At 35.2% G+C, this 11,203-nt stretch overlaps 2 protein-coding genes across 2 annotated transcripts; one reads left to right on the top strand and one right to left on the bottom strand.

Annotated features, from left to right (window-relative positions):
• Positions 1 to 747: 747 nt before the first annotated feature.
• Positions 748 to 2,545, top strand: LOC125220294 (O-fucosyltransferase 37). Its single transcript, XM_048122473.1, has 3 exons — positions 748 to 1,331; positions 1,398 to 1,566; positions 1,646 to 2,545. Exons 1-3 carry the CDS (start codon positions 748 to 750, stop codon positions 2,492 to 2,494), a joined length of 1,602 nt encoding a protein of 533 aa, XP_047978430.1. The 3' UTR covers positions 2,495 to 2,545.
• A 6,984-nt stretch (positions 2,546 to 9,529) lies between these two features.
• On the bottom strand, positions 9,530 to 10,581 carry LOC125218955 (ethylene-responsive transcription factor ERF039-like). The gene has a single exon (XM_048120780.1). It carries the CDS (start codon positions 10,529 to 10,531, stop codon positions 9,815 to 9,817), a length of 717 nt encoding a protein of 238 aa, XP_047976737.1. The 5' UTR covers positions 10,532 to 10,581; the 3' UTR covers positions 9,530 to 9,814.
• Positions 10,582 to 11,203: the final 622 nt, after the last annotated feature.

The raw sequence follows: 11,203 nt of genomic DNA, 5'->3' as shown, positions 1-11,203 counted from the left end.
CTCCCTCCGTCCCACATTAGGGGTGCGGTCACTTTTGCTCACTCATTTTATAAAAATCATATAATATATAGTTAAAGTGAAGAAATGGTAAAGTAAGACAGAGAATAACTTTTCTACATTATTTTCTCTCTTACTTTACCATTTCAGTCTTTTCAACGTGTCAAACAAGGATGATACTCACATAAGGTATATAGCATATCATTCCTCATTTAATATACTCCCTCCGTCCCATGTTATTTGAGACGTTTCTTTTTTGCACAAGATTGAAGAAAGTTGTTTTTAGTGAGTTAAATAAAGTAGATGAGAGAACAAAGTAAAAGAAAGAAGAGAGAGTAATTTAAAAAAATAAAGAAAGTAGGTAAAATTAGATGCTTTGGGTTTAGCCAAAAATAAAAATGACTCAAGTAATTTGAGACCACCTACAATAAAATACTTCACTCAAGTAACTTAGAATGGAGAGAGTATATACATACGAAGATGATGAAAGATTTCATTATATATTTAAAATACAATTTACAATGAGAGATTGGTATGTGTATGTACAAAATATGAACCCCAAAATATATTTGAAATTGTAATTATAATATTAGATTTATTTTAATTAATCAATATTGAGTCACCTTTATGCATGCCAATGCAACAGCTGATCCCTACAACTGATTCTGTTGCTCTTTCCCTCTCCCGCTTAACCAACTCCAATTTCTTCATCTTTCTCAACTATCACAGAGCTAGCTCAGCTCAGCTCCCATGGCGAAGTCAGCCAGAAGCTTCAACACCTCATGCATCGCCATGAATCCTTCCTTCTTCCTCCACCTCATCTCGGTTTCCCCCTTCTCCACCCCAAAGAAGACCTCCAGAAACCGCCACCAACCCTCTCTCCCTCTCATCTTCTTCCTCTCCCTCTGGAGCCTCAGCGCCCTCCTCGGCATCTGCAGCCTCGCCTTCTACACCCTCTCCCACTCCCCCATCGCCTGCTCCTCTTCCTCCCCTCTCCTCTTCGCCTCCCTCTCCTCCGTCTTCCACGACTCCACCGTGCCATTGCCCCCGCAAGGCCCTCCTCCCAATAATCCAAACATCTCCGCCGCTGAGAGAGAGTTCTGGTCGCAGCCTGACTCCGAGGGCTACCGTCCCTGCCTCCGATTCAGCCTCGATTATCGGAGATCTTCCGCGAAGATCTCTAAAGAGAGGCGGAGATTCCTTGTTGTCGTCGTTTCCGGTGGCCTCAACCAGCAGCGGAATCAGATCGTCGATGCGGTTGTGATTGCCAGAATTCTCGAGGCTGCTTTGGTTGTTCCTGTTTTGCAGGTTAATCGAATTTGGGGAGATGAAAGGTATTATTACTCAATTCTTGTTAATTTGGGGATTTTGCAGATGAATTGACTGTGAATTTGCTGCAGTGAGTTTTCAGATATATTTGATTTGGAGCATTTCAAGAAAACTCTGCAATCTGATGTTCGTGTTGTGTCATCACTCCCTTCCACTCATCTTGTTCCCAAGCAATCTGTTGCGAATCAAATGCCATTTCACGTTTCCCCCCTGTGGATTCGAGCTAGATTCCTTCACCAAGTAATAATACATTTTGATGATTTCGGATTTGTGAATTTGAATTTTGGTTGATTGAGTTTGAATTTGTGATGAAATGCAGCTGAATGAAGATGGCTTTCTGATACTAAAAGCCCTAGATTCTAGGCTTTCCAAGAATCTCCCCCTGGATCTTCAAAAGCTCCGGTGCAAGGTAGCGTTCCACGCGCTTCGATTTGCCTCCCGGGTGCAACAAGTGGGGAATCAGATAGCAAAGAGGATGTGGATTGAAGGGCCTTACATTGCTGTCCACCTAAGGATAGAGAAGGATGTATGGGTGCGGACGGGCTGCGTCACCGGGTTGGGAGACGCGTACGACGCCATCATAGCCAACGAACGGAGGTCCAACCCGGACTTCCTAACTGATCGCCTCAACATGACCAGACCTGCGCGCCGCCTTGCAGGGCTCTGCCCTCTTAGTGCGCTGGAAGTGGCTAGGTTCGTCAAGGCGTTGGGCGCGCCTAGCAGTGCCCGTGTGTACATAGCGGGAGGGGAGCCGTTTGGGGGGAGGCGCGCGCTGCAGGCGCTCGTGGATGAGTTCCCGAACGTGGCAACAAAGGAGACGTTGGCGCGGGATGGGGAGCTAGAGCCTTACGTGAACCGGTCGTCTATTCTCGCGGCCATAGACTACATTGTGTCGCTTAGTAGCGACGTGTTTGTGCCCTCGCACGGGGGCAACATGGGGCGGGCGATGCAGGGGCACCGGGCGTATGTGGGGCACCGGAAGTACATAAGGCCGAACAAGAGGGCGATGATCCCGTTGCTCGATGATGGGTCGGTGTCCGAGGAGGAGATGAGACGCGTCGTGCGGAAGGTGCACAAGTACTCCATGGGGCAGCCTGAGTTGAGGAGCAGGAAGGTGGATAGAGATGTGTTGGCATATCCAGTGCCTGAATGCATGTGCAAACAATGAACATTTGTATAGACATAGTAAATTCTTGTTTACTTGCAAGATTAACTACACCAATTCAAATGTATAGAAGAGAATTAGCATTTTTGAGTAGTTGCAATCTCAGCAATGGAATGTGTTGGTACATCTCGTGTTTGTTTCATATATTCAACTGATATTAGAAAATATAATCCATTAGTTGATTAACTGACAAAAAAGAATATGTTGAATATATTGTTACAATATGGTTTTAGCAATGATAATATATTCAGCCACTATATTATGTCAAATACATGAACTCTTATTCCTTAAACAAGAAGGCAGAGGCAGAGCTGGCAGATGTTATGTTGAAATGGAATTTGGGGTTGGCCATGTCCAAAGCTTTGCATCGATCGTGAATGACATATTCCGGCCTACTGCTTCGAAACGATATCCTACTTCACAACTTGATGACCTTCTTGATGAGAAGCATAGGTCTTCCTTGCTGGTCTCTCTCATCGTCCTTCTCATTGTTGTCGTAATTCATGGAGAACGAGATAATAGACGCGAAGGTACTGCCTATATTTTCATCTGTTTTGCTTCACTTTCTTGATTTTTATCTATTTGGTGTGCAAGTTTTCTTGTTAACTATTTTATGTTTCTATTAGGTGAAGCTTCTGCCTGCCGTAGTATCCAAAGGCAACATCTTGTTATCCAACTTTATTGGCCTATTGCATAATCTAGATTTGAAGCAAATTAGTGTTGAAGTATCAGAAAAATTAGTGTCAATGTACTTGAATATATTGCGCATATATATCATTGAAGTTGAGTGATATGACCATATGAGGCGACAAAAATGGATTATTCAATATATATACATCACATTATTTTTGAAAGGCAATTTCTGCAGCTTTTTAGCACTTAAAAAGGAAAGATAAGGTTATGTCTTGGTTTACATACTCCTTTTTCAATTACTCCCTCCTTCCGGATTTAGCAGTCCCATTGACTTTTCTGCTCTTTTTTTGTAAAAATGATAAAAAATAGTTAAAGTGGAGAAATGGTAAAGTAAGTAAGACAATAACGTAGATAAGATTCTTCTCTATACTATTCTCTCTCTTACTTTACTATTTCTCCTCTTTAACTATTTTTTATCATTTTTTTTTTAAAAAGCAGAAAAGTCAATGGGACTGCTAAAGCGGGACGGAGGGAGTATAATTTACGAGTATATACGAATATAAAGAGTCAACACTCCGTATTTGGTTTTCTTGCGGAAATTGAAAATATATATGTTTGACTAGTTTTTATTTTTATATTATAGATTACTATCATTTTAATTGTGGTTATTAACTTAATATGATGAGTATTGTTAAGAAGAAACATTAGAAAGTGTTTTTATGATTGTGTTAGGATTTTTTCAGAGCGATTGTGTAGAAATAAAATTGATGGTTAATTAACGATTTTTTTCATATTCTAGAAACGAGTACTATGAAACAAACGAGCTTTATGGTGTTTAGCACTGTTGAAATATGAATTAAAACGTGCTGGAAACTAAAAGGGAACTAGATCTTGCTTTTTCTTTATTTCCATTTTAACATTGCAAATTTGTTAATATTCATTTCCTTTTCTAACCTGAACCATGGATACATACAATACAACGGTTTGAACCATGATTCTCGACCATGCTACCCCTATTAAACTAATTATAAAAGTAAAAGTATAATTACATACTTCATCCGTTCCATAGCAGTTATTTCATTTTTTTCACTCATTTTGAAAAATGATAATAAATAATTAAAGTGTAAAAGAATAAAGTGAAAAAAAGAATAACATAGATAAGGGTCTTCCCTATATTATTTTCTCTCTTACTTTATGTCTTATTCACTTTAACTACTCCATTTTTTATCATTTCTTCAAAACGAGTGCAAAAAATTAAATGACTCTACTCTTGTGAAACGGAGAGATTAATAAACTAAAGGGCAGTGATAAAATACAAATTCTAAATACGGTACAAACTTCAAACTATGATCTGTACTGTTAGAAAATGTCAATACATGATAAAATAACAGAACACAATGTAAACACATCATCAACCTTTGATACTATGTTGATATTTTTTGTTGCTACTATTATTTTGTACTATGTTGATAATATTTTAGTTTGAAGTTTGTACAATATTTAGAGTTTGCATTAGATCCCATAAACTAAATACTCCCTCCGTTCCATCATAGTTGAGGCGAAATTTTTCGGCACAGAATTTAAGAAAAAAATGTTGAGTGTATTAAATAAATAGATAAATAAAATAAGAAAGAGAAAAATGTAGAGAGAATAAAATAAAAAGTGAATAAAGTAAAGAGACTAAAGTAAGAGAGAGAGTAAAGTAAGAAAAAAAAAGTTACTATATAATGAAATGACTAACTACGAGGAAATTTTTCGAAATGGAAAAATGATTCAGGAACGGAGGAGTATATCATAAAGAATTCCACTACTGTAAAAAGTAAAAGTATGGATATTAAAGAATTTATTTTGCCTTTACTTATTCAATTGAAAATACATTTACGGATTGTCGGATTGTATGCAACTAATCTTTATTTTCTACTATAATTAACGATAATTTTATTAAATGCAAGCATTTACGAAAGATTATTCAATATTCGTGGGGCCAGGCCACTAATAGTGTGAGTGATTTATGCTTTAATTTGCTGTAATATTTAATAGGCTGAGCATTAACTACTAATACATGCATGTTGCATGAACCATTTGTCCTATACTTTTGATTTGGGCTTCTAATTAATTTATTATGAAGCCTAAACTGATTTACTTTTTGTTGATACACTTACACCTAGGGGTATGTTAAATGGGCCCTAACTATAATATTGGGAACTTTAATTTGAGCATCTATTTGAAAGATATGAGTGGGCCCAAGTGATCGACTTTGTCCCTTAAATTTGCCAACGTGCAAACAATAATAATTCATAGAATTATGCCTAAATCATTGAGAAATAGACTACTCATTGAGAAATAGACTATGTATTAAGGAAGGGAGATACAGTGGTCCAATTTTACTTCTTCATTCTTATCTAAGAAAGTAATCTCAGTATAATCCAATAATAAATGAGACAGAATTAAGTAAAATTTTAAAAAAACTGAATATATATCATATCAGCTGCACTAAATTTATTGTTAGAATGATTGTATAGTTTCCAAATTTGTTAGTTAATCGGCATGCATAATTGGTGTAGCTAACAGTCAACTCTTTCTCTAATTTCGGTTACACAATTATAATAATTTTGGACCATATGGGACAAATTGTAGAATTGTTCACTGGTGTTGATTCCCTTACGTTATTATTTGGTGACATCCATGAATTGCTAAATTATTATAGGTTAATTTAATATGCATGCTTAAGAATTCTTTCCGTTTTTTTGGGTAGGTATAACAAGTTTAATATACTACTCTATATTCAGATATTTTAACATTAAAGTTATACTACTTCTTCCTCTCAAATATTGTCCATTTTGCCAGTCCATCCATAAAATATTATCCATTTTATTTTTTATTATTTTTAGTAAATAAATCCTACTTTCTACTAACTCATTATAATCACATTCTATTATAATCTATTAGTAACATACAAAAATAAAACATTCATACCATAACTTTTTTAACTCTTTTTTCTTCATATTTCTCAAAATCGATCCGTGCCGAGTTAAATATACACGACGTTTGGTAAAAGGATCGAGTATCACTTCAGAATTTATATATTATAAATATGAATAGTTTTTAACTTGATTTAGTGAATAACTAAAGGTCTACACATCAACATTATTTAGATTTTAGAATGAATCGCACTTTACACTTGACAGCTAGCCTCGCCTACTCTCTCAAAGCAACTTTTCATTTTTAAAATCTCAAATATAATTTAGCTTTAATTTGAGCAAACTAATTACATGCCCTACCAAATTAACTAAATAATTGTTGAGTTATTGTGTTTTTAATTAATTACACATTCTCAAATATAACTCGTTGCGTTAGGACTTCGGATTCTCCATGTCCAGACGCTTTAGCCTAGCTCTGTTATTTTACACTAGCCAATAATTGCCATATTAATTCGTTGAGTAATTGAATGCAGACGTCAGCTCCCAAAATTATTAATGCGGAAAGAAAGAAAACTGAGTTATCTATAATAAAATATAAGATTCGCCCTATTAGAGATAAATTTATCAAAAATAGAAAATGACTCCTTTTTATGGATGATCCAAAACTAAAGAAGAAATATATAATTTTTTTAATGCAATTAAGGACGATAATTTATATTTCTAAATGTTTAAAAAAACGTCTTTATTGTTGGTGTTTCAACTAAAATTAGAGGATGCAAATGAAAAAGTTAAACAAGTAAAAGATTAAGTTAATTTATTCTTCATTTATGAACGCTTTCTTTTACATCCTAAGTTATTGTGTCTTAATTTTTGTGTCCTTAATAAATTTTTTGTGGTGTAATTGTGAACGGGAAATATGTACTTTATAGTTTAGAGAGTTATATGCAAGGCCAACCCCTAGCGACCCCAACATGTCATCAGTATAATTTCTTTTAACTATATTGTACATACTACATACCTTGTTTTTTATATAAATATTACTCCGAATTTTGTTCATCCAAATTTGGATAGATAAGTACAATTTCACTTGTCTATTATTAAATCCTAATTTCGTCCTTCTTCATATGCTACAATCATTGTAACACGCAAAACATAGGAAGTTTGGATTATCAAAATAATTCTTAATCTTAGTGAGAGCACCAATTATTTGGGTCCAACAGGGAATAATTGTTTCATAAAGTTAAGAAATGGTTAAAACGTGAATGCGTTCCAACAAATTGAACCTACGTATATAGATACGGAGTATAAAGTAATATTCCTTCCGTCCCACGATAATAGTCACATTTTGTCATTTCGGCATGTTTTACAATAAGAGTCATATTTCATATTTATAATAAATAGTAAGCAAATCTCGCATTTCACTTTAGTCACATTCTATTATAAAACCAATATAAAAAAGTGGACTCATATTCCCCTAACTTACTTCACTCACATTCTATAATAAAATCAATATAAAAGAGTAGATTCACATCCCACTAACTTTTCCAACTTGCTATTCTTTACATTTTTTAAAACTCGTGTCATAATTTTTCTTATTCACTATTTTTTATATTTCTTAAAATCCATATCACACCAAATATGACTTCTGTTATTATTAGACGAAGGAAGTATTACACTGTACATCTTATGCAAACACAATCTACGAGCTTATAACTGTCATTTACATTCAAGCTTCGATTATCAATTAATAGAATTAACGACGACTACAATATTTTTAAAATAAAATAAATTAAAATAACATTAACATGAACTAAACGATGCTTACTAATAACACTACATATATTATGTAAAGTACTACTAATATTTATATATATAATTTATAAATAAAGGGGTGTATTAAAATGACAACACCTCTTAAAGTGACACTCTGACATCACGTATAGCCTGCAATATTATACTACATTCGTCCCTTAAATATTGTCTCACTTTGACCTGGCACAGCTTTTAAGAAATGTAATGGAAAGTGAGTTGAAAAAGTTAGTAGATTGTGGATCCTACTTTTATATACTTCCCCCGTCCCACTTAAAATGAAACATTTGGGAATCGGCACGAGATTTTATGCAGTGTTGTTTTGTGAGTTACTGTAGAGAAAGTAAAGTAAGAGAGATGAAAAAGTAGAGATAGAGTTTTTTCCATTATAGAAAACGTTTCATTTTTAATGGGACAACCAAAAAAGGAAAACGTTTCATTTTTAATGGGACATGGGGAGTATTAGTTTTTTTATAATAAAATCTGAGTGGGAATGAGTTAGTGGCATATGGGGTCCACTACCAAAAATTGGTAAAATGTGAAATGGGACAAACTTTGGGGGGACGGACGAAAATGAAAAAATGGGACAAACTTTCAGGGACGGAGGTAGTAAATACTACACTGCAATAGTTTAAACGCTACACTGCAATCTGCCCAACCAAAAATGGTAAAAAGTGAAATGAGACAAACTTTGGGGGGACGAACGAAAATGAAAAAATGGGACAAACTTTCAGGGACGGAGGTAGTAAACACTACACTGCAATAGTTTAAACGCTATACTGCAATTTATAGATTGCAGTCTAGCGTATTGGATATTGCAGACGGACAAAAATTGCAGTCTAGCGTATTGAATATTGCAGACCGAGAAAAATTACTCTTAAACGTTTTTTATAATTGTCACATGGTAACTTATTATTCGTCCACATGTACAAATAATTGTCTAAAAGTAATAATATAATATCACTTTAAGATATATATCATTTTAACACAAACCTATAAATATATATACGTACAAATTAATAATGATATATAGATGATGACTCCGCGAATCTAATGGAAATCTTTTCTTTTTTTTCCCTACTTTTTCAAAGTATGAATAAAAAGAAAAATAATAGAGAGCATCTCCGGAATAGTAAGTGTGTCGTAGGAAGCTTTGAATCAAGTCAAAAGAGCCAATAGTGGCCTTAAAAGGGAACACGAGGGTACATTTGGAATTTCCCATGTATTAATCTCTTAGTAGTTTATGATGTAAAATAATAATAGTAGTATTAAATTACTCACTAGTAAAGAATGGTTGACTGGTATTTATACCTCTGCATCTATATAGTACTATTGTATTTTAAATAGTTATTCTCACACATGGTTACAATAATTTGATAATGCAATTTTTTGTCATCAACGCGTACCGGTTGTAAGTGGGCATTATCTCATTTTGTCTATATGTCGATGCTAAAAAACAATAGTGTAATATATTTCAGAATACTGTTTTAATTATTTATATAAGTATTAAATATTTCTTGAATGTATCAATAATTGGCATTTATGTATGTTAGAGGATTAGGTACCGTACTATAAATCGTGCGAAATTACACATCAACCAAAGATAAAAAATCAACTAGGAAGGACAAACTGTGATTATAAATATATCGAAAGTAATCAAGTATTGTCATTTTAATTACTCAAAATGATGCAACACCATTTTTTTTTACCATTAATAACAAAGAATTGAATGAGAGACAAGTACGGTTTACTTCACTCATAATCAAAGTTCAATTAATCTAACGAAACATATACATTCATATTGTGATTGATCACAATTTTCAAACTATATACAGTGATAATTACTCAACAATTGTGGTACATTCATTGTATCATATATTCGAGTTTGTTCCATCAAACTCAAATTTGAAAAATGAAAAAGAAAATAAAAAAAGATAAAGAAATTGAAATAGTTAAGAAATTACTTGTAGTCACACTCCCACAAAAACGGCTCTTCAAGCCGGAATATTCCAATATCGGCTCCGGTAAGCCGCCACGAAGAGCTAGACAGGGACAAATCCGGCAAGTCAAAAAATGCGTCGTCCTCATCGTCGTGAGCCGTGGAAGCCGACTTCACAGCGTCGTCCGAAGCCAAATCCGTGGAGGAATGGCAGCTTATGAGGCTCGGCTCGGCTAGGGACGACAAGGAGGCGGCTTTGGCAGCCGCGGCTTGGATGTCCTTAGCCACGGAAGAAGCCGGGCGGGGCAGCTCGTGAGCCAAGCCAGGGAAATTCAAGACCGCAGCTTGGCCCTTGATGGCTAGAGCCGCCACATCGTGAGCCCGAGCTGCCATCTCAGCAGTGGGATACGTCCCGAGCCATATTCTTGACTTCTTCCTCGGCTCTCGGATTTCGCTCACCCATTTGCCCCAGCTCCGCTTCCTCACGCCGCGGTAAGTCGGATGTTTTTCGTCGCCTTTTTTCCCGTCTTTCCTTGTGTTTTCTTGGGCTAATGTTGAGTTCTTCGTCTCGTCGGAATCTGAGCCCCCGGGAGACGAGACGGAGGCGGAGGCGGAAAATGGTAGAGGATCGATGAGGATAATTTGTGCCATGAGAAATGAAGTTGAGATAGGTAGTGAGGTTAGGTTTGTGAGATTCTTTAATGTGGATATGTATTTATAAATGTGACACAAAAACATATATGAAGAACAAAAGGAGAAGCATGAGGCTACTCTTTATAGTGTGTGCTCAAAAACACACACACTATACGCATATATGTAGCCATAATAATTTTAGAATCGATCACTACGCTACGTATCCATATATGCGGGTGTATACGCAAATAATTAAATTCATGTGTGACATAAAACACACACGTCATTTGAATCAATTAATGGGTCCAAATCAATTAATGATTTAAAGAAAGTTTCGGTACCATTAATTTAATAAAGATCAAGATCTCATATCATAAGTATGATACCAAGTAGAACTAAAATGCGGAAAAACACTAATATATTACATTCAATTATCAATACGACTACATAATTAATCCTATAGCAATTATGGTTATAAATTAATAGTACAAATTAATTTAATAGGAGTATAATTTTGTTTAATGATTTTAGTCAATAACAATTTGACCTTCATAAAGCCCACCTCATTGTTGTTACGGCCAGTCTTACCAAACCACTACTTTTTTTTATAAGCTTAAATGCTCAAGCTAAAAGAGTGGCTAGGCGAGAGGAAAGAATAGCAAACCACTCCGAGATTGGCTCTGATACCATTACTACAAACCAAACGAGAAAATTTGTTCCTAAGACGGTCGGTCTATTAGAGCATCCACTATAGTAGAGCCGCGGCTCGTGGCCCAG

The sequence above is a fragment of the Salvia hispanica genome, chromosome 1, assembly GCF_023119035.1.
Source record: "Salvia hispanica cultivar TCC Black 2014 chromosome 1, UniMelb_Shisp_WGS_1.0, whole genome shotgun sequence".
NCBI lineage: Eukaryota > Viridiplantae > Streptophyta > Magnoliopsida > Lamiales > Lamiaceae > Salvia > Salvia hispanica.
This window is presented reverse-complemented; position numbering and strand designations above follow the sequence as displayed.

Bases quoted from the DNA above. Each gene is read 5' to 3' on its own strand.
- LOC125220294 (XM_048122473.1), top strand. From the start codon at position 748: ATGGCGAAGTCAGCCAGAAGCTTCAACACCTCATGCATCGCCATGAAT. The intron at 1,332-1,397 runs GTATTATTACTC...AATTTGCTGCAG, and splicing joins CGAATTTGGGGAGATGAAAG to TGAGTTTTCAGATATATTTG. The intron at 1,567-1,645 runs GTAATAATACAT...GATGAAATGCAG, and splicing joins GAGCTAGATTCCTTCACCAA to CTGAATGAAGATGGCTTTCT.
- LOC125218955 (XM_048120780.1), bottom strand. From the start codon at position 10,531: ATGTTTTTGTGTCACATTTATAAATACATATCCACATTAAAGAATCTC.